The sequence below is a fragment of the Mustela nivalis genome (genome assembly GCF_964662115.1).
Source record: "Mustela nivalis genome assembly, chromosome: 4".
Lineage (NCBI taxonomy): Eukaryota > Metazoa > Chordata > Mammalia > Carnivora > Mustelidae > Mustela > Mustela nivalis.
In genome coordinates this window covers 51,449,282-51,474,908 of record NC_139023.1, presented here as the reverse complement: position 1 = coordinate 51,474,908, position 25,627 = coordinate 51,449,282, and the positions used below count along the sequence as shown (strand labels likewise).

Genomic DNA, 25,627 nt, shown 5'->3' with positions numbered 1-25,627 from the left:
AGGGCTTAGGAATGCAGCATCACATATAAACTCTAGTTATGTATGATTTCTTTTAGATTTCTCACCAATATTTCAAGTAGATGGTATTATCCCCATTTATAAATAAGGAGGGTGAAGTTCAGGGAAGTTTCTCAGGGTAAAACGACTAGTAAGTATCAAAGCTGGGGCTGCAACAGGATTAGATGGCTCTTAGTTCCCACCTTTGCACTGACCCACACGTCTTTGCTACATTTCCAGTATTAATAATGAAGGAAAGAGGTCAGTGGAAGGTACTGCGAGAGACTGGCTCTTTTAAACATCAGGTTTATCCAACTCTAGCAGCAAGTGCTATGATCAACTGAAGATTATTCTAGTCACATAAAACACTAATTAATTAGGGAAAATTGGCAATTAACTGCATGCTCCCAATCTGTTTTCAATAAATGTAATCTATCCAACAAATCAGCAGCATTTATTAATGATAATACAAAGTATGTTCAATAACAGGCTTGCCTTTAATTAGGGAACGAATATGGGGTTTTATGTGAAGTTCCAGAAGGAACCAAGTAGGTATTACTAGCATTTACTTCATTGTGCAGATTACATGGTGCCTTGATTCTGCTGGTGACAAGCAATAAAATACTCAGTTGTATGTGGCACATTTAAATGTGTTTAATCTACTATTAGTTCCATGAAAAACATTATTTCCCACCCCACTTCCAATCACTGCTGATAACATATGGGGTCTATGAGTCCTGAAATAATTACACACCACAAGCTGTAGCAATACACTACAAAGCAAGTTAATCAAATCCTGTCCTGGAATTTGCTTATTTCAAAAACGTTTAGTGATTTTTTTCTCTTTCTCTTCCTCCTCTCCCCACCCCGCCATGAAACTCTGCATTGGACTACATTTCTGGTTAGAAGCTCCAACCTGGATTTTAACCACAGAAATTGTGCTATTTATTTTCTGGGTGATAAGGCATGAAATTACTGCTTGGAATATTTTTTGTTTTTCCTTTCTCTAAATACTTTAACAAATAATCTTTTATGATCTCTTTATGGGACAAGAAGGTGTATAATAATACAGAAAGTTGCCATAACTAGTTAGCTGCCTAAAGATGAAGTGATGTGACCAGGTACTATGCTCAGAGGACTGAAAAAGAATTTTAAAAAATAGGAGAAACTGTCATTGGCCCATTTAGGCAAAGCCAGTGCAAAAACAAAAAATAAAAAACAAACAAGAAGAAAATGTGAATTCTTGGTTTCTGAGGAGTTAAGGACTATGATGCCAAATTGTAGCAACTCTTGACCCACATTTTTGGAAAATTAAATTTTCTCCTTTTATCAATGTTGTTTAATCTATTGTGTATATTTTATTGGTCATATTATATGGGTCTTATGCAAATTTCAGAATTTTTTGATGATCAGTAGGTGATATATTATAAACAAAAATAGGTGGATGAGAAGATGAGAGAACTGGGCGATGGGCTTTCAGGAAGGTACGTGATGAGATGAACACTGAGTGTTATACACAACTGATAAATTATTCAACACTATATCTGAAACTAATGATGTACTGTATGTTGCTTGGAATTATAATAGAAAATAAAATGTTGATATCTTCATGAATGAAAAAACTAAACACAAAAATAGAAATTAGGTTATACATTGACCTACCAATAGTGGTTTAAAATTCACATTGGAAATAAATTATTTTGTTTATTTCTTTACTGACTTATTCAAATGCTTAAAAAAAAAAAAAAGGTCCATCAGGCTGAAGGATTTTGTAGGTGCTATTTAAGCTTACTCTAAGCATTTCTATCGGTTAGCCAAGGATCTTTAAGAGGACATTAAGAGGAAAGTGTTCAAGAGGACCCTAAGTTAACCTTCTAGGATAGTATTATCTACTCTAGTGAAATGGTCCTTTGATGTTCCTCAGTGGTTTTAAAGGCTCTTTTTTTTTTTATTATTATTTATAGATTATAGCGTTTAAAACTTTGTGGATGTTGAGTAGAGGTTGCTATGGCAAAATGGAACTAGAAAAAAAATTCCCAAAACTATGTCTGAGTCCTACTTTTATCACCAAATGTATTGTCCTTCCACACATTAGAAATAAATGTACTGCCTGTTGTTTCCTCTTCCACAAAATGTCAATATTTTTCTTGATGTGGCTTTTTTAAAACTTCTTTTCCATTTTATTTTATTTTATTTCTTTCCAGTGTTCTAAAATTCATTGTTGATGCACCACATCCAGTGCTCCATGCAATACGTGCCCTCCAAAATACCCCCCACCAGACTCATCCAACTCCGCACCCTCCTCCCTTCCAAAACCCTCAGTTTGTTCCTCAGAGTCCACAGTCTCTCATGGTTTGTCTCCCCCTCTGATGTGGCTTTAAAATGATATGACCTAAAGTGAAAATGGCCTGTATGTGAAAGTATCTTATAATAATGTATAGTGCATACTATACTTCAAGCATCATTAACATATTAATAATATACCACATGTGATGACATAGTTCTTTTTCCTTTTTGATATTTCAGTGATGATTCTCAAAATCTTTAAGGGTTATGTTTGCATCCACTAGTTCTCCAGCTTTGTCTTTCCACTCCTGAATTTGCCATATTTTATTAACTCTAATATATTTCTGTCCAGTTCTCTAACATGATCTTCAGTAGCATGTAAATTGGTCACTTATGCAAAATAATTTATATGGTAATTACTTCATTAGAGTGGCTCAAATATTCACTCTTGTCTTGAATTGCTAGCCTCTTACCTCACTCACTCACCGTGAGACCAACAAGCTCAAAAACACTGCTTTTAAAGTGTTTAGTAGGGTTTTGCAGGCAAATTTTTAGACTCATTTTTACTTCAGTAATTCCATTAGTTTAGTCTTTATTTGGTAATTAGCTTGTAAAGCATTTGAAAACAGAAGCACTGTTTCCTTAATCTTTGTATCCCCTTGTTCCTCTTGTTTTTGTTTTTTGTTGTTGTTTTGTTATTTTGTTTTGTTTTGTTTTGTTTTTTGGCAGACAAACAGAGCCAGAGAAGCACGCCCAAACAAGGTGTTTGGGAAAAGGTGGGGGTTTCTGCTCAGGACTGCAGGCACTAGAATCTAAGGATACCTGGAAGACAGCTGGTAGGGGGAGCCAGAGTCTAGGCTTCCACAGAGAGTTCACCTGTACGGGTGGCACAGAACTCAAGACAAAAACAAAAAACAAAAAACAAAAAACAAAAACAAAAACAAAAAACAAGAGGGAGGCCAGAAATAGCAAAACATGGGGAGCAGTTCTAAAGGAAGAGTTAACCAGGACAAATTCCCTGAGGCTAAGATTTAGTCCCTGGGGCCCTTGACATTGTACACACAGCCCCACTCAGGGTTAGAGAGGGAGTCCAAGCAACAAGTGTCTATTAAGAACATACTGTATGTCAAAAAATGTATGTGGGTAAGTCAAATGCCAGTAGCCTGGCTCTCATTAATATCCCATCTCGTAGGGATTCAGTGAATAAATAAATTAATTTATTATTACAGTCGATGATAATGCTAAGAAAGAAACAAACTGAGTGCAGTGACAGAATGTTCTGAGGAGAAGGGGTTTGATCTAATCCCATGTGCTCAGGAAAGGCAGGATTTAGGGCGATACTGTAACAATCCATACTAAATAGGAGAGAATGTGTGTCCAGAAGCAACATGTGAAAAGACCCTGAGCGCAGAAAGAGCCAGAAGCTCTTCTCCACAAGTGATTTCTTTTTCCAACAATGAAAATAAGAGTAACGTGTGGATAAGCCTGTAGTTAAGACCAGGATGGAAAGGTGTTGGGGGGAGTACCTGGGAAGCTGGGCTTTGGGATGAGTAAAGAAGCGGTGTAAGGACAGGGTTTGTAGTGAGCTCTGATTCTCCCAGCCACGCACAGGCTCCACCTCCAGATTTCCTCTGGCAGGTGTCATAATTCGGTTATTTCCCTGGAAAGAACATGTGCTTAGGAAGTGAAAGGTCTGGCTGCAAGGCAGAGAGCAAGCGGTGTTAGATCCAGATATAGTTCTCATTCAATATTTTGCTCATCCCCATTGGTTTACCTCTGTTTACCTGGAACCTCTGGATGTTTCTCTCTTGCAAGACCAGGGTGCTCATGTTTTCCTTCAGTTTTGAGAGCACCCTAGATCTTCCAAGCACTTCTTTTTCTTCTTCTGTGAGTCAGGCTAGGTTTCTGCTGCCCACCACCAAAAACCCCGAAATAATAGATACTTCCCTGTCCTTTCCTTTACATCTCAGCTACCATAATCTTTAGTCCAATTCACCATCATATATATGTCAGACTACTACAATATCTTCCTTACTAGTTTTCCTTTCTTCCTTCTCCCTCGTCCACCAAACCCATTGTCTGCCAAATAGAGTTTAATATATTTTATATATATATATATAGCATATATATATGCTATATATAACATATAATTATATAATAATAATATATATTATATATATAATATATAGGCTATATACATATACATACATATATATAGCCTATATATTATATACAGGCTGTATCACTCCCTTACTTCAATTATCAATGGCTTCCTATCACACAGAATCAAATCTAGCCTCCATGGCTCTATGTGACCTGCTTCATGCCCACCTGGTTGGTCTCATCCCTTCTCCTTCAACCACAACCACAATAACTTTCACTAATTTACTGGATTTTATAAACCCTTTCCTGCCTTAGGGCTTTTGCACTTGCTGTATCTTCAGCTGGGGATAAATTTTCCCTTGCTCATAAGGAGTCTTGACTTAAGGAAAACTTCCTGTGTCAGTCAGGGTTCTATAGGGAAACAGAACCAAGTAAGAAGGAAAGAGAGAAGGATTAGGGGAGAGAGGAAGAAAGAGAGGTGAGGGGCAGAGAGAGAGAAGGAGAGAGAGAGAGAAGGAGAGAGGGAAGGGGGAGGGAGAGAGAGAACGAGTGGTTGTTAAGGAATTGGCATGGGATTATGGGCACTCATGAGTCTGAAATCTGTAGGGTAGGCTGACAGGCTGGAAATTCAGGCAAGATTTCTATGTTACAATACTGAGGCAGAATTTCTTCTTTTATGGGAAACCTCAGTTTTAGTACTTAAGGTCTTCAACTGATCAGATGAGGCAACCAGTTTATTAAGGAATGCTTCACTTAGAATCAACTGATTGTAGATGTTCATCACATCTACAAAACACTTCCAAGGTAATATCTAGATTAATGTTTGGCCAAAGAACTGAGCACCAGAGCCTTACTCAGTCAGCAAATTAAACTTAACCATCATGCCTTCTAGGTCCCCTGTGTCTGCATGAGTGTCTCTCACAGAATTCTGTCCTATTCTTTTCATTGAATGTACCATACCACCATTTTCACTTAATTAGTTTTTCCCTTTCTTATTAAGTTTACACTTCCTACACTAAACTCCAGTGTTTATGAGTTGAGGATACTCTCTTTTATTCATTGATACGTATCCAATATGAGCAAAGTACATGTAATATAGTAAGTACTCAGTAAGTGATAGATGCTCCGTGTGTTGTGGAAAGGATGAAAACCAGGAAGAGCTTGACAGAGAAGTTGTTACTCAAGCTCCTAAAATTCTATGGGAGTTGAAATGTCACATATTAGGCCTAATTCATTAGAATGTGCATAGATAAAAAAAAAATTACAGATTCTATCTCATTTCCTTTGACACATCTCTTCATATTTCCCTCAAGTTAAATTAATCAACACAGATCTCACACATCAACTCAAATGTAGCACTGAAAAGACTTCCAAAGTTTTGGCAACTTATTTTATTTTAATGAAGATTTGAATGCCTGCCAGGATCACTAAAATAATTGCCAGTTAGGCTTCTATTAATGAACACATTTAACTGGGAACTGTTAAAAAAAAAAAAAAATGGAAAATGACCTGACTTTATGAGGTAGGTTCCCTGCCGGCCGCTTACAGTGATGAATGGTGCCCTGAATTTGTTTTTATTGTTAACCACAAAACTTCCGAAGTTGCACAATGGGCTTTTTGAAGAGCATGTGCTGAATTTGAAAAATTTTTTACTAGACTCCCAGGGACCCCTTTTTGTGGACAAGTTAGTTCTTCCAAAAAAAAAAAAAAAAAAAAAGTGAGAAGAGTAATGTCACTCAAACCTGATGCACACAGAAGTCTTACCACGTGGTGCTTGGGTTCTGTGTAAGGACCTAGTTCCTTGCAGAACATGTTGTATCCAAAAACTTCCTTGGATGAAACTGCTTTTGAGCTTGTTGTCTATTCAGTTCTGATGTATAGTGCCGAGGAAGTCGGAATCCTCAAAGCATTCAGAAGACAGACTTAATAAGTCTTCATGCCCACCTGGTTGGTCTCATCCCTTCTCCTTCAACCACAACCACAACCACAATAACTTTCACTATATTATTATTATTATTATTATTATTATTATTATTATTATTATTTCTAAAATCTTGATCTGTTAAGGGATATACGAATTTGAAGAAACAGTTGACACATTGCTCTCAGACTAAGAAATTTGTGTTAGAAGGATTAGCTGGACTAACTTAGGAAATATTTAGGATATTCTCTAGAAAATTAAGGGGAAGGAGATTTTATTGACTTTGGCAGAGTGCTAGTTGTTTCCCCAAGGTAGTTTCTCCTCCTACCTATTCACAGCTTAGTCTATCCAGACACCACATTTCCTAATGGTGATTCATGTGACCAGTGAGTCCATAGAATGTAAGTGGAAGTTATGTATATAACTTTCATGTGATCTCTAAATTAAAGCAAGTCACCTGCCCCTGGTCTTTGGCTCTTTCACCATCCCTCAGGACATAGAGATGAAAGTGACCTAGTTTACATAATGCAGATAGAGACATCCGCCAAGCAGAGGGAGAGTGGGGCAATTTGTGGGAAGAACCCTGCATTTTGGGAATGTCCTGAGGGAGCAGAACTGCCCCACTAGAACGGACAAGCTCACCTGTGACTTGAAAGAAAAATGAAATTTGAACTTATAGAATTGTTGTGTGTAAATGGACAAACCATCTTAAAGATTTTAGAAATGCTTTCAGAGTCTTTTTGCCTTTTAAAAGAGTTGCTTTTATGTAAGTTGTTTCTTAAAAATTATTAATTAAATTAAATTAATTAAAATATTATTAATTAATTTAAATAATTATAAAAATAATTAAATAATTTTAAATAATTATAAAAATAATTATTATTAAAAATATGTTCAAAACATCACAAATGATCTAGTTTCTTTTGATTTTCATGAAATCTCAGTGAAGGAATTATTATAAGAAATACTGTTATCAGTTTCTCCAAGAATTCAACTGACATAGTAAAATAAAACCAAAATAGTGCACACTTTCCAAATTTGTCCTCAGGCTAGTGTGGGGCAAAACTCACAGAGTTTCTAGGGGTTTCTGGGTAGCTCAGTTGGTTAAGCATCAGACCCTTGATTTCAGCTCAGGTCATGATCTCAGGTTTTCGTGTGGAGCCTCCTTAAGATTCTTTCTCTTCCCCTCTCCCAGCCCCACCACTTCTGATTATAACACAATTCAGAGGAGCAGCAAGAGGACAATGTTGTTGATGATAATGATCATAGGAATAATGCTAACTACAATTTGAGTGTTATAATAAGATAGGTTCTGTGCTCTGTGCCTTACACTCATTATCTTTGCAAGACATCTGAAGTGTAATTTCTCTACTTTTGCAGATTAGATAGGTGAAGCCCAGAGAGACCAACCATCTTGCCCAATGTCAGAACTGGCATCCAATCACATTATCATATTTACTCCCAAATGTATGCACTTTTGTATAGAAACAAGTTATCATTACAGGGCTGAGGCTGCTGCACTTAGAAAGATCTACTTGCAAAGTTGGCCCTTAACTGCTCTCCTATTCTGCTAGGGACACTATCACAAAATAGCACAGATGAGCAGCTTAAAGAACAGGAATTTATTTTCTCACAGATCTGGAGGCTGGACGTCCAAGATCAAGGTGTTCACAGAGTTGGCTTCTCCTGAGGCTTCTCTTTGGTTTGCAGCTGACTGCCTTCTCGCTGTGTCCTCAAGGGGCCTTTCCTCTGTGCCCTGCTTCCTTGGTGTCTCTTTTTCTTCTTCTAAGAATGCCAGTCCTATAGGACTAGGGCCTCATCTTTATGACCTCATTTAACTTTAATTATCTGTTTAAAGGTACTATCACAAAATACAGCCACATTGGGGATTAGAACTATAACATAAATTTTAGAGGCAGACAATTCAGTCTTTAAGAGCTAGAATCTGGGAAATTGGGAGAGTTTCCACCATTCCCTGATAAGAAAGGCTCACTGTACCGAAATTGTTTGTGCAAACAATATGGTTTATGCTGAACCCCTGTCTTGCTTCTGGAGGTCTAGAATTTAGGTACATGTTAGATAGAGGGTGCCTATGTGACCAGTCCCAGTAAAAGCCTTGGGGACTAAGTACTTAATGACTTTCCTTGGTAGATAACATTTTACCTATGTTGTAAGAACTGATGGCTTGGGAAATGAACGCATTCTTTTTTTTTTTTTTAATTTAATTTTTTTTCAATATTACAAAATTCATTGTTTATGCTGAGTAAAAGCAGAGAGAGTTAATTATCACATGGTTTCACTTACTTGTGGAACATAAGGAATAACACAGAGGACATTGGGAAATGGAGAAAAGTGAGTTGGGGGAAATCGGAGTGAGAGACAAACCATGAGAGACTGTGGACTCTGAGAAATGAACACATTCTGTGTGACTCCACTAGGAAAGCACTTTTGGAGGTTTACATTTGGTTTCCTCCAAACATTATCCCACGCACCTTTTCCCTTTGTTGATTTTGTTTTGGTATCCTTTTGCTCTAACAGATGGTAACATTGAATATGACGATATACTAAATCCTGTGAGTCCTCCTGGCAAAAGACTGAACTTGGGGGTGATCTTGGGAATCTCTGACATAATTTTCTCCCATGCCATTCCCTAATTTAGAGAAAATTTAATTTTACTTTCTTTCAAAAAATTTTTTAGCCTCTCTTAATGTAAAATGGAGCCATGTACCTGAGTTTTGACCAGTGGAATATTGGCAGAAATAATGTATGACACTCCAGGACATGCCCAATGTGTCCCATGTATTCTTCGTTCTCTCTCTATTTTCTTGACCAAGGAACAGACACAGTTGGCCTAGTGGAGGGTACTGAGACCACAGACAATAACGAAATCATAAGATGGAAGGAATAACCTTAATGAACAGGTGAAGCAGAGCCACAAAACTGAATCCAACTTTTAATGATCCATCTAGGATTGGGAGAAAAGAAAGAAACAAACCTTTGTTGTGTTAAGTCCCTCAAATACAGGACTGTGTGTTACAGCAGTGAACCTACTCTAATACATATGGGAATTGCTAGATGCCACCACCCAATCTATTTCACTTTTTGAAATATTTTGCTGAGATGAGAGAAGTTCTTGAGCTACAGAAATCCTATTATTCACTTGACAGTGTATTTGCTGAGAATTTTAAGATGTGAGTATCTATGGGATGAAAATTATGAACACCTCTGCTACAGAACCAGAAGTAGTTCTTTGTTACTATATGAGACTGCCCTTAATATTTTTGAGGATCATTTGATAAACCCAGCAAATGTTTCAAGCAATTTTTATAGTTCTTTTATAAGAAAACTCATGCTCTTTCACTTTTCTTATCATTAGATTTTTTTTTTTCCCAAGAGCAAATTGATAGCTCTTCAGTCTTACCAGGTAGCTGTGAAGGGAACTAAAAAGAAAGTGAGAGAAGATAAAAATTTTATCTTTTTGCACTTTTTGATTGGGGTCACTCATTCACAAACATTTATTGATTATATGTTACATACAAGGCATGTTCTGAAAATTTAATGTTATTATGGTAAAAAAAAAAAAATAGTAATACAGAACCTGTCCTCAAGGAGCTTCTAGAATAGGGAAGCGGTCCTTAAATCAATGCAATGGTGGGGAACACCCAAGGAGGGTCTCCTAACCTACAAGGTGTCAAATAAAGTTTTCTACATATAAATCATTCAAAGTTAGCTTTGAGTCAACTTTGAGTCTTCAACTCCTCTCAACTTTTCAATCCAAACCATCAAAATGGTGTGTCAGCTCAGCCTCCACCACATACCATGTTTTGCCACCATCCTGGTCTAAACAACACTTCTTCCCTTACTCTCCTGAGACTTCTTTCTCTAGGGTCTCCCTGTTTTACTTTGGCTCTCTACATTCCATTCTTCTTAGAGCAGCCTCATAGAGTCATTTTAAAAAAATCATTATAATCTATTATATCTGACCCTTTTAAAACCAGCACTTTCTCCATATCTTTAGAAATAATAAAATAAAATAAATAGTCCAGGTTCCAAACATTCTTGCCTCACTCCTGCTTTAGGACTCGTGGCTGTTCTCTCTGCCTGGAATGACCTTCAGATGGCAGTATCCTTCTTAGTATTATAGATTCAATTAAGTGCTAATCTCCCCGGGGAACTCTTCTTTAGCCACGCATCAAAAGAAGCTATCTGGGGGCGCCTGGGTGGCTCAGCGGGTTAAAGCCTCTGCCTTCGGCTCAGGTCATGATCCCAGAGTTCTGGGATTGAGGCCCGCATGGGGCTCTCTGCTCAGCAGGGAGCCTGCTTCCTGCTCTCTCTCTCTCTCTCTCTGCCTGCCTCTCTGCCTGCTTGTGATTTCTGTCAAGTAAATAAATAAAATCTTTAAAAAAAAAAAAAAAGAAGAAGCTATCTGTTCTACCTTTCTATAACATATTTCTTCACAATTCTGATTACACCAGGGATTTCCTTAATTGTTTGTTTATTTATTGCCTCATCCCTCCCCTTCACCAACCCTGCCTCCACCAACTCCCATTAAAATATAAGCTCTAAGCTCTAAAAGAACTTACTCATCATTTTAATCAATGCTCCCTAAATACCTAGTTGAGTGGCGGATTCATATTAGCACTCACAGAATGAATGATGGAAAAAATTATGTTGAGGTAAAATCTAAGCTGAGATGTGGAGAAGGTACAGGAGTTTGCCTCGGGTAAGGGAGTCATGGAGAATATCATTCTCTTCAGGAAAAAAGGGCAGGGTGAATTTCTCAGGGTGAATCACATCACAGCAGACAGTTCTTTATGGCTAAAGCAGAGTGAATAAAAGATAGTGAGAGATGAGACTGGAAAAGTAAGCAAGGGTTAGTTGGGTCACTATAGTACAGAGAGAATCTAACTCAGGGTTGAACTTAAAGTAGACACTCAACAAATTTTGAGGAGTACATAAGGCTCTTGAGTCTATCTTCTAATGACAATGGACAGAGATTAACTAGTTTTAAGTAAGAATCAAAAGGGTCCAATTTGTGCTTTAGAAAGATGCCTTCAGCTGCTCAGGTTCCGAGGAAGATAACACTGGAGTCCAGGAGATTGGGAGGCCATTGTGGTAATGAAGGTGAGAGATGAAAGAGAGACAAGTGCAGTGTAGAGGAAAAGGAAGGGGTAGAGGGGAAAGAGATAAAAACTAGAAAACTGACTGAGCTTAGTGATTAATCAGATGCAGTATGTTCTTAGGGAAGAATCTAGAAAGACATCTGATTTCTGGGTGACTGGGTACATAGACAGGTAGCATTTATTGAGAAAAGACAGGTTTAGGAGTCAAACAAGAATTAAATATCCTGCATATGTATTTCTTTTCTTTTCTTCTTCTTCTTCTTCTTTTTTTTTCTTCAAGATTTTATTTAAAGAGAGAAGATAAGTGAGCAGGGGAGAGGGGTAGAGGGAGAAGCAAACCACCCACTGAGTAGGGAGCCTGATGCAGGACTAGATCCCAGGATCCCAGGATCCTGACCTGAGCTGAAAGCAAATGCTTAACCAACTGAGCAACCTGAGTGCCCCCTGAATATGTATCTCATTTAATCAACATACAAGCTATTTTAGAAGGTAGGCATTATATGGATGATACAAGATGACTTATCTGTTATCTTGGTCTATTACTTTTATTCTAAAACCAAATACTGAGTGGCACAATGAGCCACACATTTGGAATTAGGAGTAGAGAATATCAAGATGAATTAGCCTCAGGTCATGGTCTTTAGGAAACTGATAGGTTAAACAGAAATAAGGTTCTTAGTCCACTTTTATGTCTCTCTCTCTCTGTCTTTCTCTCTTTGTTAGGGAAAGGGGCAGTTGTGGATACTGGTGTGCTGAAGTGATGGGATAGCCCTTAAAAAGTAAATCCCTCTCTGGAAAAGGGATGGGGTAGAAGGGCAGTGCAGAAACTACTGCCTCCCCTATGGGAATTCCCAAGCAATCAAAGAAGAGGCTGAAAACTGGTATGCTAACCCACTAGACTAATTACTATGTCAGGCTCAAAGGGTCCCCAAACAGGGAACTCCTGACCAACCTGTGTATAATGGTTGTTTGAAAATGAAATTAAATATTCATAATTGCTCATTGTTAGGTAAAAATAATCTGTAGTATACATGTATTAACAAACCCATTTGTGGCAAAAGAATCCCTATGCAAACACATAAGTACATGCACATAAGAATATCTAGGAGAATAAAGAAGAAAGTTAAGCATACTTATCTTCAGTGAGAAATCATGGGGAGTTGGTTGTAGATGAGACACTTAGGTGTTTCAATTTATGTCCCCCATATGATTTCAAAAACTTAGCATGATACGTAATTAATTGAAAAAAAATCATCAAAATGCCACAGATTATATTTAATAAATTCTTGTGTAACGTACTTCAAGATGACATTCCAGAATTCCCGAGTTCCAGAATGTTCACCGTGATTTCAGTTACTTCCGTATTTAATACAATGAGTAGGAAAGAGCCGAAGGCCTCCAATTTCTATTGAGCAAACTCTCAATGAAGAAAATTAAGCAAAATATTTTTCATCATTTTTCACTTGTGTGGGCATTAATAGCCTGAATCTTCGAAAGAGAATTTGATGTCCAGAGAAGCTAAATCATCTGCCCAATGTAGGAAATGTCAGTTTAAAGGTTCGAACCCCGTAAAGCACTTCTATCATGACAGAATTTGGAAATCATAAGGGCAGCCATGTTTATCTGCTGAGACCTGTAGACAAACTTCTCAGAAAGCTCTGCTTCTGGAAGTCTGACAGAAAATCCTGCGATGGCATAGAAAATAACATTTTAACTCTGTTCTTATACCTTGATTTTAAAGTACATGAGTAATACTTTGCACTTAAGAGAGATCTTTTATCTGAGTCTTTCAAGAGCAGAACAAAACCAATTATTACCCACCCCCCTTTTGTGATTGGAAGAGAAGATCTTAATCCCTAATTTGCTGACAGGGAGACAGAAGCTGCCAGGGATGAAGTGATTTACTGAATGTTACACAATCAGCCTGTGAAGCCTCAAGAATAACTCTGAGGGCTCATGATAAAAGAGCAATTGCCTTATGCAATTAGCAGCTTATTTCTCTATCCTAAACACCATATCCCGCTCTTTTTCAAGCATGTGCTAAACTCCTCCTCTCTCCCACCCTACCATAAGTGGGATTTAGTGCTTCTTATATAAAGGTACTTTGTAAAAAATGTAGACCCCTATAATTTCATCCTCACTTCCCCTCATCTATTTTTAAAGATGCAGTGAGTTCTCAAACTCGTCAAGTGGTATAGGAAAAAAAAATGATTAACAAACAAACAAACACACAAACAAAAAACTTTCATCTCCTGCTGGTTCTTTTGGCCACAACATCAAACCTCTTGCAGAAATCAAGAAAAAGTTTGTTGCCACTATTGGCAAAATCCCCAAGAAGAGGTCTGGATTTTAGTACAACACTGAGGGTAGGGATTAACCATGCTTGAGCTATGACTTCAGATTTAATTCAGCTGCTTCAGCTGATGGCTTCGGGGGTTGCTGTCTCCCTAGGCACACTGCTGTGATGGACACAACCTATGGTCACTCCTAGTAAGTCACATTCTTTTCAAAATCCTTACCTCGAATGCTAGGATATACAAAGGTGGTAGGATGAGATGTCATGCCCATGACTATATTACATCATAAAATACTGTGCCTTAACAGACTAGAGAGATTCTCCCTTGCTGACTTTGAAGAAGTGAGCTGCACATTATGAGAGATTCTGTGAGAAGGCCATAGGCAAGGGACCATAGGCTGCCTCCAGGAAATGAGTGGCCTCAAAATGACAGCCAGGAAGAGAGTGGGGATCTCAGAAATACAACACAGGGATATGAACTCAACCAACAAACATGTGTGCTGGGAAGAGGATCCCAGAATCCAGAAAGAAATGCAGCCTAATCAACACCTTGATTGTAGCCTTGTGAAACTCCCTCCACAAGACCCAGTTAATTTGCTTCTGGACTCCTGATCCTCAAAACTGTGACATGATGCATGAGTGTTTTTTAAGCCACTAAATATGTGATATTTTGTTACACATAATTAAAAAAACCAATACAGACATCCTTCGTTTTCAGGTAGAAAGGATATTAACACTTAGCATTTTTAGGGAAAAATGATGTTACCAAGCATTAAAGTGATACCTTAAAGATATATTTGAATCTAATGGTTACTTTGATCTATTATAATTCAAAGAAGTGAAAGAAAAAGAAGCAGGGAAGGATTTGGGACAGGAAGGCACCAGGTGTCCAAAGCAAATAGATCTAACTTCTTTTAACTTCCATGTCTTACCTTAAACAATGGGAAGAATATGCTGTAAATTATTAACTAATGAAAGTAAATGTCAAAGAGGCATAGCCATATTAAAACTTAATGCCCCGGAAGACCATTCATGATCACCTAAAATTGAACTGAAGTTAGGCTTGAACGAGAGCAACAAATCAAGTTTATGAATCATGTATATGGATATTTATCTGACCTTCCAGGTCAGCAGTTATCAAATGTGACTTTCTGTTAGCTCTCTATTAAATGTGATTTTTTTTTTCAATTAAGAAGTTTAGGAAAAAAAAATATTGAGCATCACTGCAGATTTAACTGAGTAAGAATCATCAGAAGTAAGATCTCTTACCCACCTGCACACACATCTTTCAAAGGGTGGAAACCCACCAAAGACCTCATTAAGTCCCAACATAGCCAGTCTAACCACTGGTATTCAAGAGTATAGGACTCATCACAATTAGGTCAATTCTTTTTGTGACAGAACCACCTTATGATTAGGATTTTATGCATCTAGTTCATTGACTGTCAATCTTAGCTGCACATTATAATTAGCTGGAGAGCTTTATAAATCCTGATGTTCAAGCTTCTTCCCGGAGCAATTACATCAGAATCACCAAGCATGTACCAACAAATTTGTAATTTTTAAAGGTCCTGGCAAGGTTGCAACATGCAGTTAAGTTTGAGACTACTGACATGTAGAGAATACCTTGTATATTTCAGCATCCTTTCTAATACATAGTTATGTAGCTCAAAATCCAGCACAAGGTGTGGGAGTATGTAAGCCAATCATGACTGGCCACTTAGATGGAACACAAAACAGAGTCTGACTATTTGGAGAGTGCTATTTTAACTCCTTTTTATTGAACTTCATATTTATTATCTTAACTCTCAAAAATAAACAGACAAAACTCAGCCAAAACAAAACAAAACTCAGGAAATGTAGGTATCAATATCCCAATTTATAGAGATAAGGAGACACAGCTTACTGATTCAGAGAGAGCTGCCTAAACAAGTAAGATATGTACCTGAAAAAAAAAAAAAAAAAGATATGACCTGTGTCCGAGTGACCCAAAGCTTATGATATCTTCACAGTGACTCTTAAAGTGTCTTAATTAAAGATTAATTAAAGATTCTTTAATTAATTCTTTAAAGTGTCTTAATTAAAGATTCTTAAAGTGGTCCCCAGACCAGCAGCATTAGCATCACCTGGGAAATTATGAGGAATGCAAATTCTTCACCCCAATCTCAGACCAACTAAATCATAATCTTTGGGGCTGGAGCCCAGCAATCTGGGCTTTAGCAAGCCTTCAGTTGATCCCAAGGCACATTCAAGATGGAGAAACAGTATGTTATATTCCCCATTTCCATCAGCTGCCTACTTTTGGAGACTCAATTTAGCAGGTGGTAAGAGAAATAAAAATCTGGGGGTGACTCAGTGGGAAAAACAGAGTGACAGGCTGAGAAATTCTCTCTACTATCTTACCTTTCTCTCACTCCCCATTTTTTTTTTAAGATTTTATTTATTTATTTGACAGACAGAGATCACAAGTAGGCAGAGAGGCAGGCAGAGAGAGGAAGAAGCAGGCTCCCTGCTAGCAGAGAGCCTGATACGGGGCTCGATCCCAGGATCCTGAGATCATGACCTGAGTTGAAGGCAGAGGCTTTAACCCACTGAGCCACCCAGGCACCCCTCACTCCCCATTTTTTATTAATAATCTGTGTTGGAAATGAGGAAATGTTATCAGGGATATAGCACTGGGAAAAGATTGGGGGGCTCTGGCAATCTTTACTAACAGGGGTGATTTGTCATAGTGAGCCTTTTTTATGTAAGTATGACTGTCTTAAGATGTAGGTAACTAGTTCATCCTTTTAATAAAAATATAAGGAACTTTAAAAGGTTTCATTAAAAATAAATAACCCAATTGGCTCCATGGAAATGATTTTTTTATCTTAAGAGCTTGAGATAATTGGTGTTCAGGAAACCAAGAGTAGCTGGTTTGCATTCTCAGAGGCTAAGCTGGTTCAGTTTGCTGGCATCATGCTAAACATGAGTGCTACTGCCCTGCTTTCATGCCTCTCTTGATATAGTTCCTGGTATATTTATTAGAGTTGGACATTTGACTAGAGGAAGACAACCCCAAATGAAAAGAACAGTTATCTTTGATTTATCAGAGACATCAAATTAATATTTTCTGAGAAAACTTTGGATGGCTTTCTTAGAAAGGAGTAGGTGAATATGCTCTGGGCACATTCAGGTCTGATGGACATTGATCTCACGGCAGGATGGGTGGGACAGAAAAATTAACGGAAGAGCAGAGAAAAAGAGAAAGGGGGAAGGCAAGGGGGGGGAAGTGAAAGCAAAGAGACAAAAATTGACAGGAGAAGAGACAGAGGAGGTAGAAAGGAGGCAGAAAGCACAGGAAGAGGAAATAGAGTGGGTATCAGAAGGTAGAAAAGGGGGAAGGAGAAGAGTCCTGGAAAAGAAGGAGGAAGGGAGAAGAAGAAGAAAAGAGGACAAGTAAGCAAAGACAAAAATAAAAGAGAGCAACAAGAATGAAGGAAAATAAAAGACAAAATAAACAAATGCAGACGTCAGAACCCAGGCAATTTCTGTGAAGTGCCGCTTGGAGACCAACCTGCAGAGATGCTGCCTCTGGGGGCTAATGATGGCAGTAATCCTGATTTCAATTTGCAAAAAGTGGTATGAAAGGCAGCCTGACTCCAAACGGAGAGACCTTCAGTCACAGCAGTGGAGTGATAACGTAGCAGGGATGATGAGAGGTTGGATTAAATTCTCCTTTATTAGACAACCATTTTGTATCTGATTGTTGCTGCCAGTGGTCATTCCAGCTGGTGTTTGGTAAGTGTTTGCTTTCTCTGCACACTGGGCATCATAGGCATAACTAATAATTCTCTAGCCTCATTTTCAAAGCTCTTTCTCTTCATGCATGTATGTTTACACGTGTCATCTTGATAGACTGCACATCAAGATTCCTTTTAATGAGAATCCTGTTTGTGTGGGGCAAGTGTGCATCTCCATGACATCTCCCTTCTTTCCACCCAGTCTACCCCCACAAAGGCCTGGGTATTAGCAGAGTACCAGGTTTTCAGAGTAGTAATGGGGAGAGAAAAATTTAGAGTCTAGGCCAGGAGACTGGTGAGAGCAGAAATGGGGTGGAAAGACCCCATGGAGTCAAAGAGATGGTGGGAGGTTGTGTGCAATATGCATGTTGGAACCCTATAAAAATATTCTGAAAAGTCCAGTAGTGTTATGTATTCTCTGAGTAAACTTTTGGGTAAATCCCCATAGAAGAGGCAGAGTTTCTCATTTGGTCTGCATGAGGTTGCAACGAGGTAGCAATTGAGATGGTCAGATTTGAAGAGGCTGGGATTAGCAGAACTCTTTGAACACCATAGAGTCTATAGATCATGGAACGAGGCTGTTAGGGGTAAGATTTTAGGAGGGATAAATGCAACTTATTTTGGATCACAAGGGGCACCGTTTGTGTAGCTACCAGGTTTACAAATGTGTAAGAACATAATACATATAGGCCTATGTATGCCATTTGATGCACAATCATGTGACACTTTTAAGGATGAAATGCCTTTATTTATTTATTTATTTATTTATTTTAAGTAGGCACCATGCCCAACATGGGGCTTGAACTCACAACCCTGAGATTTAGTAGCATGCTCTACGTACTGAGCCAGCCAGGCGCCCCAGGGGTGAACTGTTTTCAAATAAATTCATGACAAGTCTGTCCCTATATAGACCAGAAGCTCCTTGAATATCTTCTCTGGCTTTCGAATAACCTACAAAATCTATCTTAATACTAAACACGTACCAATAGTATGTCCCTGATCAACTGTCTGAACCATCATTGTCTCTCACCCTCATTCTCTGGTATGCACGAACTATCACTCCTTTTGAAGATGATGCACTCAGGAAGGAGAATCATAGGTTCACCTGGTTTACAAAGAACCAGATGTAAGGACTACCTTCCTACAGACACTTGTGTTTACAGTCATTGGTAGCATGTTTTTTTAGAAGCTTATAGTGACTTTTCTCCAATGCTAGGAATGGTGTTCTTTGATGGGCCTTAATCTATTGTCAAGATACAAGTCAAACATAAGACTATCGTTCAGTAATGAAGAGAGAATTGAAGCTTACTGAAACAATGTCATTATAGCCAAAACCAACCAAACAAAACATACCAAGAACAAAATTGAGTATGCCTTTCTTCTGTACTTATCATTGTTTAATGTCCACCCGCATTGTGTGAGCACTGGTATGCCAAAGTGACTCAAAGTCTAAACAGATATTGATGATATCCACATCTAGGAAAGATCCATATGAAATGTGCATATGATGGGGCCCTCACAGAACCATCTATTTTCCCTTCTTCCCTCTCACTTCTCAATGTTCTGCTGAGGGTAAGTGAAGGTGAAGGTAAAGTCAAAAAGGAAGTTCTTACATTCTTAAATCCTCTGTAAAGAATCTGGAGTTCCTTCTTGGTAAATTTGCTCTGGGCTTCCAGAAGCTCCAGAGCCTCAGGCCGATGCCGGACAGTGGCCATCTCCAGTTCATCTTCCACGCTGTCTGTGGAGAAGAACCAAAAAGAGGCTTAAGAGCAGTCACAGGTCACTGATGCTTATACACAACAACAGGAAAGCAATGAAACGTTTACTGGATGTTGGTGATTTTTCCAGAGGAAGGAATCTGATACCACCTTAAGTAGTCTTTACATTTCCAAGAGTTTACATAACTAAGAGAAGACAATTCCACATAATCTTTTCCTCCCACAAACTCTAATCACTAGATATTACAAAATTAGCATTTTTATAATGCAGTTTGAAGAGTGCACAAAATCATGAATAACCTTAAAACCTGGAATTGGTGTATATATATATACCAAGTATGAGTTAGAAAAATGGAGCTCAGTTTAATGACAATTAGTACTACCCTGTGTATCACACAACTGGGAGGTAGGACTCTGCTAATACTCTCTGAGGAGTCCACTGAAATCAAATATTTGGCCTGGGCCTACAAATAAAGCAGCTAGGTCAGGTGTTGAAGTGAGTAATCAGTGGCTGATTTGACTGGCATAAACCCAGTCTTCACGGGGACGCTCTGGATGGACTGGGCCTGGGGACATTTCTGGCTAGAACCTACTCTGCAGCCAAGAGTGTCTATAGCTACAGATAAATTCTAAAACATTGTACTTTCCTTTGTGAGTCATATTTACACTTTAATTTCTCAAATGTGCTCTATGTGTAAAGAATTTGATATCCATATAAATTTGGGAAATGCTGTAAATGCTAACATAGTTTGGGACCAAAACTAGAAATTAAAGGTTTCCAGAGGATTTGCATCAAACAATTCTGTGTAACTTTGTTTAACCCAATTGACCCCATAGGGTGTTTGTCCAAGGAACTCTTTCTCCCCGCATCTGGTAGTCTCTACGTATTTGCTCTGGGGTCCTATAAAGCGCAGCTGGGGGCTTGTTGGAATGTATTAGGATCTGGCTGCTCAGGTCTCAAAGTATAGCATCCTTTATTAATTTCAGCTTTTATTTTGCAAAAAAAAAAAAAAAAAAAAAAAAAAATGCTGGGGCCCAGTGGAGGCCTAAGAAATTCTTCTTGCCATCAGCCAATCCACATTTTGGTTAGGGAACTCGCCAGAAATAGAAGCATCCAGGCCCAGCCCTGAAGCCATGGTTTGCTAATTTCCATTATACTCCTTCCTTTTAGATGCAGATTTCTAACTCAGATACATGAGTCTCAGAAGTGCTTTTTCTCATCATCTCTGCACCCAGGGCATACCAATGCCATGTCTCATGTATCAGTTGGAAATACAGTTATGGTTGCCAAAAGTCACATCATTCTGATACTCAGGGCTACCTTTCACTAACACCTGTATCTGCTTCCTGCCCTGTCCACTAAGTGCAGTGATGGGCCAGAGCTCTCACAGAGCAGGAGTTAAGAAGTTTCTACAGAACCCTAATCCAGGGTGTCCTAATGACTGCCTTCAAGTTTACAAAAGACCAATAATGGCAATGAAACAGGTGCTTGGAAGGGTTGTGTTTGTCAAAATGGGGACGAGGTTAAAAGCAGAGATTTGTTTTGTACTTTTCATATAATAATAGTTTATTTTGGAACAGCGAGATGGAAAACCGCATGATATTGATGGATGGATAAGAATAATAAAAGGGACATGAGAAGATGAGAAGGCCAAGAATAAACTTGAGCTGACAAGCATAAAATTGATGCGAAAGTAAGCGAGATATGCACCTGAAGGAAGCAGAGGCCCACGGATAGCTGGGGAAATGGCAGCTACGCATTCACAAATTGACCTCTGCTTGGGCTTTATGGGGAAAATAAAAAAAGCCCAAATGGGGCTCCTTCAATTTTTTCCTTCATTCCCTGGAACATTTGAGTAGAATGGGTTGATGGTACTCAGTAAGTCCTGAGCTTACAAAGGAGGAGTTCCCTAAAATTGCTCTTGATCCAATGAATTGGACTGTGCTGTTATTGTAGTTGCTAAGGCAGAAATAAACGTTCTGGAAAGACCTGATGTAAATAGATAATACCGGATAAAAAGATTCTGCTTTCTTGAAAAATATTTTCACATAAGTTTCTTTTGAGTTGATTATAGTATAATTCCCTCAGCTTAAGATATTCCTCCCTCTTTTTTCCACCTGTTGAAATGTATATATCTCTTATGATCTAATTTAAATATTACTGCCTCCTCTCTGAAGCCTTTCCAGATTGCTCCATTGTGCAGAAGTATGAAGTATGCAAAACATAACATTTTGACCTGTTCATGCCTGCCTTCTCCATTGTGAGTTCCTTGAAGACACCGGCAAAGTCTTGTTGATATATATATATATGTATATACATATATATATATATCCTCTGGACCTAAAAGAGTCTGGAACCCCAGTCACTCAAGAATTATTTGGTGTGGGGCACCTGGGTGGCTAAGTGTGTTAAGCCTCTGCCTTCAGCTCAGGTCCTGATCTCAAGGTCCTGGGATCAAGCCCCACATCAGGCTCTCTGCTCAGCAGGGAGTCTGCTCCCCCCCACCACCTTCCTTTCTGACTACTTATGATCTCTCTCTCTGTCATATAAATAAATAAATAAAATCTTTATTTAAAAAAGAATTATTTGGTGTATGAATGAATGAATGGATGGATGAATCAGTAAACAAATGATGTTGCTACTAAAGTTTCCATTGCCCTGGAACCCCTTGAACCTTAGTTGTCCTCTAGAAAATTATTTCTCAAACTGAGGTTTGTGGACCATTGGTGGACCTTAAATGCCTTCTTTGGAATCATGTTCTCCATGCCTTGTTCTGAGAAACACAGCAAAAGCAAAACAGAGGAAATTTTAATCAGATTTTCTGAGTAGTCCTTCAATCATAGCACAACCTTCTCTAGACCCGGTGACCCTTCCACTGGAAAGAAACAAAACAGCACATTCACTCCTTGGCCTCTATAACCACACAGCATTCTGAACCACACCACCAATACACTATCTTCCTCTAGCTGTCACAGACTTGCTGAGGCTGAGACTGAGACAAAAGACCCGGAGCCAGAGGGTCAGTGTAATTGAATTAAGAGTGTGATGGGATGAGCATCATGAGTAATACTCAAAGCACCACACTTGAAGCATCTACCTGAGGACTCTTGTTTTCCCAGCTGACTAGCATCTTACTTCCTAATGACTCCTACCTGCTAAAGGGCTGTTTCTATTTCTAGGAGGCTGACAGGCTCTAAAAACCTGAAATCATCAGCAATCACCAGCAGACATTAAAAAAAGCAACACCACCTAACCCAATCAAGACTGATTCCTGGAGGCAAACTCTGGAGAGCACAGCATGATTCTGCATAGGACTTGAAATTCACGAGTTGACTCAGCCACCTTTCAGGAGCATGCATTTAGGGGGATTTTATTTTAAAGACTGTTGATGTATTTATTTATTTGAGAGAGAGAGAGAGAGCATGGGGAGAGGGAGGGGCAGAGGGAGAAGCAGACTTCCTCCTGAGCAGGGAACCTGAGTGTGAGGCTCAATTCCAGGACCCTGAGAGCATGACCTCAGCCAAAGGCAGATGCATAACTGACTGAGCCACCCTGGTGCTCTCTGGGGGGATTTTAATACAGTGCTTAACATTTACTGAGCCTTTACTATATGCTGGGAGATAGGCTAGGTGCTCTACTGATATAATTCCAGTCTTCACAGTAATTCCACAATGAGGTATAATGTCTTTTTCTTTACACATGTGATACTCAGTCTTATTGAGGTGAAGATAGGAGTGACCAGATGTCACATAGGAGAAAGACAGAGACAGGGATTCACACCCAAGTCTCTGATGCTAAGCCTTATGTTCTCTCTACTTTGTCACATTTTGTCTCAACACCAACAGAAATAAGAATGTTAAAAATAACATATTGAATCTCCTCTCCTTTTCTGCATTTTCAAATGTCTCAGAAAAGTTGACTAGATCCACTGGGTCCATTTTCTATCTTCTGTTTCCTCCTTAATCTCCTGCAGTCTGACTTCCGGCACCATTATGGGTGGAATTGTATCACCTTAAAACTTGTATGTTGAGGGCCTAACCTCCAGTATGGCGGTATACAGCTTCTAAGGAGTTCATTAATATTAAATGATGTTATCCAATATAATTGTCCTAATCCAATATAACTGTTATATTTATAAGAAGAGAGAGCGACACCAAGGATACACACACGGAGAGACAAGGCCATGTATAAGCATAGCAAGAAGGCAGCCATCATAAACCAATGGGAGAAAGGTCAATAGAAACCAATCCATCTTCATTTGGGGCTTCCAGAACTGTGAGAAAATAATTAGCTGTTCAAGCCATCTAGCCAGTGGCATTTTGTTATGGTAGCCCTAGTAAATAGATACATCCACCTATATTCAAATAACACACAACACTCATAAAAGCGAGTCTTGTTGCCCACAGTTTGCCAGTGAACTTTGGACAGTGGGCAAGCCCCTTTTATCATTTAATCTTTACAACATAATTCGAGAGAGGGATTTTCATCCCCATTTTAGGGATGAGACAATGGAGGTTTGGGAAGTCTAAGTAACTTGTTCAAGGTCAAAGGGCTAGTTAGTAAGGAGGCACACAGGTGTCTTCATCACCCTAAAGTCCAATTTTTTAAGCATTCTGATGAGATTGTTAATAAAAATCACCACCTTATAGAGAGCTTTTGCTCTAAGCATAACTGGGTATTATCTCTTTCTAATACTGACAAAAATGCTGTGAGAAACCTATTATTGCCCTTATTTTATAAGGAATAACTGGGACTCACAGAATTAAATAATCTACTCAAGGTCACATAGCAAGCAAGGGACAGAGCTGGGATTTGATCCCTGGTTTTTTAACACCAAAGAGTAAGAGCTCAGTCAATACGCTATTTCAAGAGATGGTTATATATATATATATATCTCCAAAATCCTAGGAGGAAAATAAATTTTAGGCTGTCGCTGAACCCCTGTGCCTTAGGGGAACCGTGCCTGTGTGCCTGGGAGAGATGAGTGGTAGCAGTGCATGCTGTGCTGATTTAGAAACAAATAGAGCAAGGTGTGAAAGGGATGCTATCTCAGAGCTGGAAAAACGGAAACAAAAACAAAAAAAGACTGTGTGCTTTTATACATTTTAGCACAGAGAAGTGTGTCTACGATTAAAACCAGGACCAGGTGGGACCCTGGCCACCTGAATCATCCCCAGGCCTCTGCCAAGAGTTAACTCCGACGGCATCTTGCTGAGTTGCTAATTCAGTGCCGCTTTTGCATCCTGAGACAAGCTGAATACAAATAGCATTTTAATTCATGTATCTTCTAACAGATTTAATTTTAATCAGTCAACTAATTCCCAAACCTAGACACCCTTGAGCTTCCCAGCTGTCTCTTTTTGTTATTTGTTTCTTAGATTTAACTCTCTCAGGGCCGAGGTTGTCCTACGGCTCAGTAAATAGTCCCCTCAGGCCATGACACAGTTTGGGCTAGAAATTGGAGTTCAAATCACCTGAGAACAACAGAATGAGTTTTAAAAATAGGCATCTTTCTCCTCTTTCTTACAACTTGTCTTCTACAGCAGAAGTTTATTACAGGCCCCACTTATAATTATGCCAATAGGACTCTATCCAAGGTCAAATCATACCCTCCAGAATATAACTACAGAACATCTTGCTTTCTAAACAAATATGAGTGTGAGGTCTGCCTTCCTAAAGCAACTGTTTGTACACAAGGCCTGTGATGCTGAAATAAGACCACTTTATAAATAATGTCCCTCCCCTTGGAAATTTGGTTTAGAACCCAGGCTGGGTACACAGAGAAGAGTCTGCTGTCTCTTTCCACCTAGGACTGATCAGACCACTGACTACATCAGTCCAACAGTAGTGTGCTAGTTTGGGACACTAAATGTGCTCAGTGAAAACATGAAATCAATGAATGCCTACTATAAGCCTCCCAGACATAATAGATGTATCTACAGCAGCTCTATTTCACAATACAGCATGACCCTTCTTTACATAGCATATCCATTTTTCATTATAAAATATCATAAACACTATGCCTTTAAAATTCTATTTGAGCTGAAATTGATTTGCCTAGCCAAAGCCTCAGCCGGCTTGACTTATATTGCTTTATCTCATTTATAAAAATACACTTTGTATCTTTATTCCTAATGTTTATGCTTTATTAAATTGGCTTAATAGTGACTTTATCAGTGTGGCAATAAAATCGTGATGAGGATGATTCCCTCCTAATAATAGGCTGCACCTGATATTAGAAGCTTGGTCCAGGGGCAGGTATTGGAGGACGGTTTGATGAATTTTGCTCTAGGTTTTAGATTTACACTAAACACCACTGGAAGATTCTTGACTATATACATTGAAGACTATTCATGAGAATGTCTAGAATAAGAAGAGGTTAATGTTTGGTTAATGTTCA

General features: G+C 38.7%; 1 protein-coding gene across 5 annotated transcripts in view; it reads right to left on the bottom strand.

The window, feature by feature from the left end:
* Positions 1 to 25,627, bottom strand: part of KCNIP4 (potassium voltage-gated channel interacting protein 4) — a 1,147,911-nt gene that overhangs the window by 90,046 nt on the left and 1,032,238 nt on the right. For 4 of the 5 annotated variants that reach the window (XM_082728687.1, XM_082728685.1, XM_082728686.1 and 1 more), the window contains one exon: positions 19,122 to 19,246. In XM_082728687.1, the coding sequence (XP_082584813.1) occupies positions 19,122 to 19,246 (125 nt within the window). The remainder of the gene's footprint in view (positions 1 to 19,121; positions 19,247 to 25,627) is intronic. The other variant, XM_082728683.1, reaches the window with a different exon arrangement.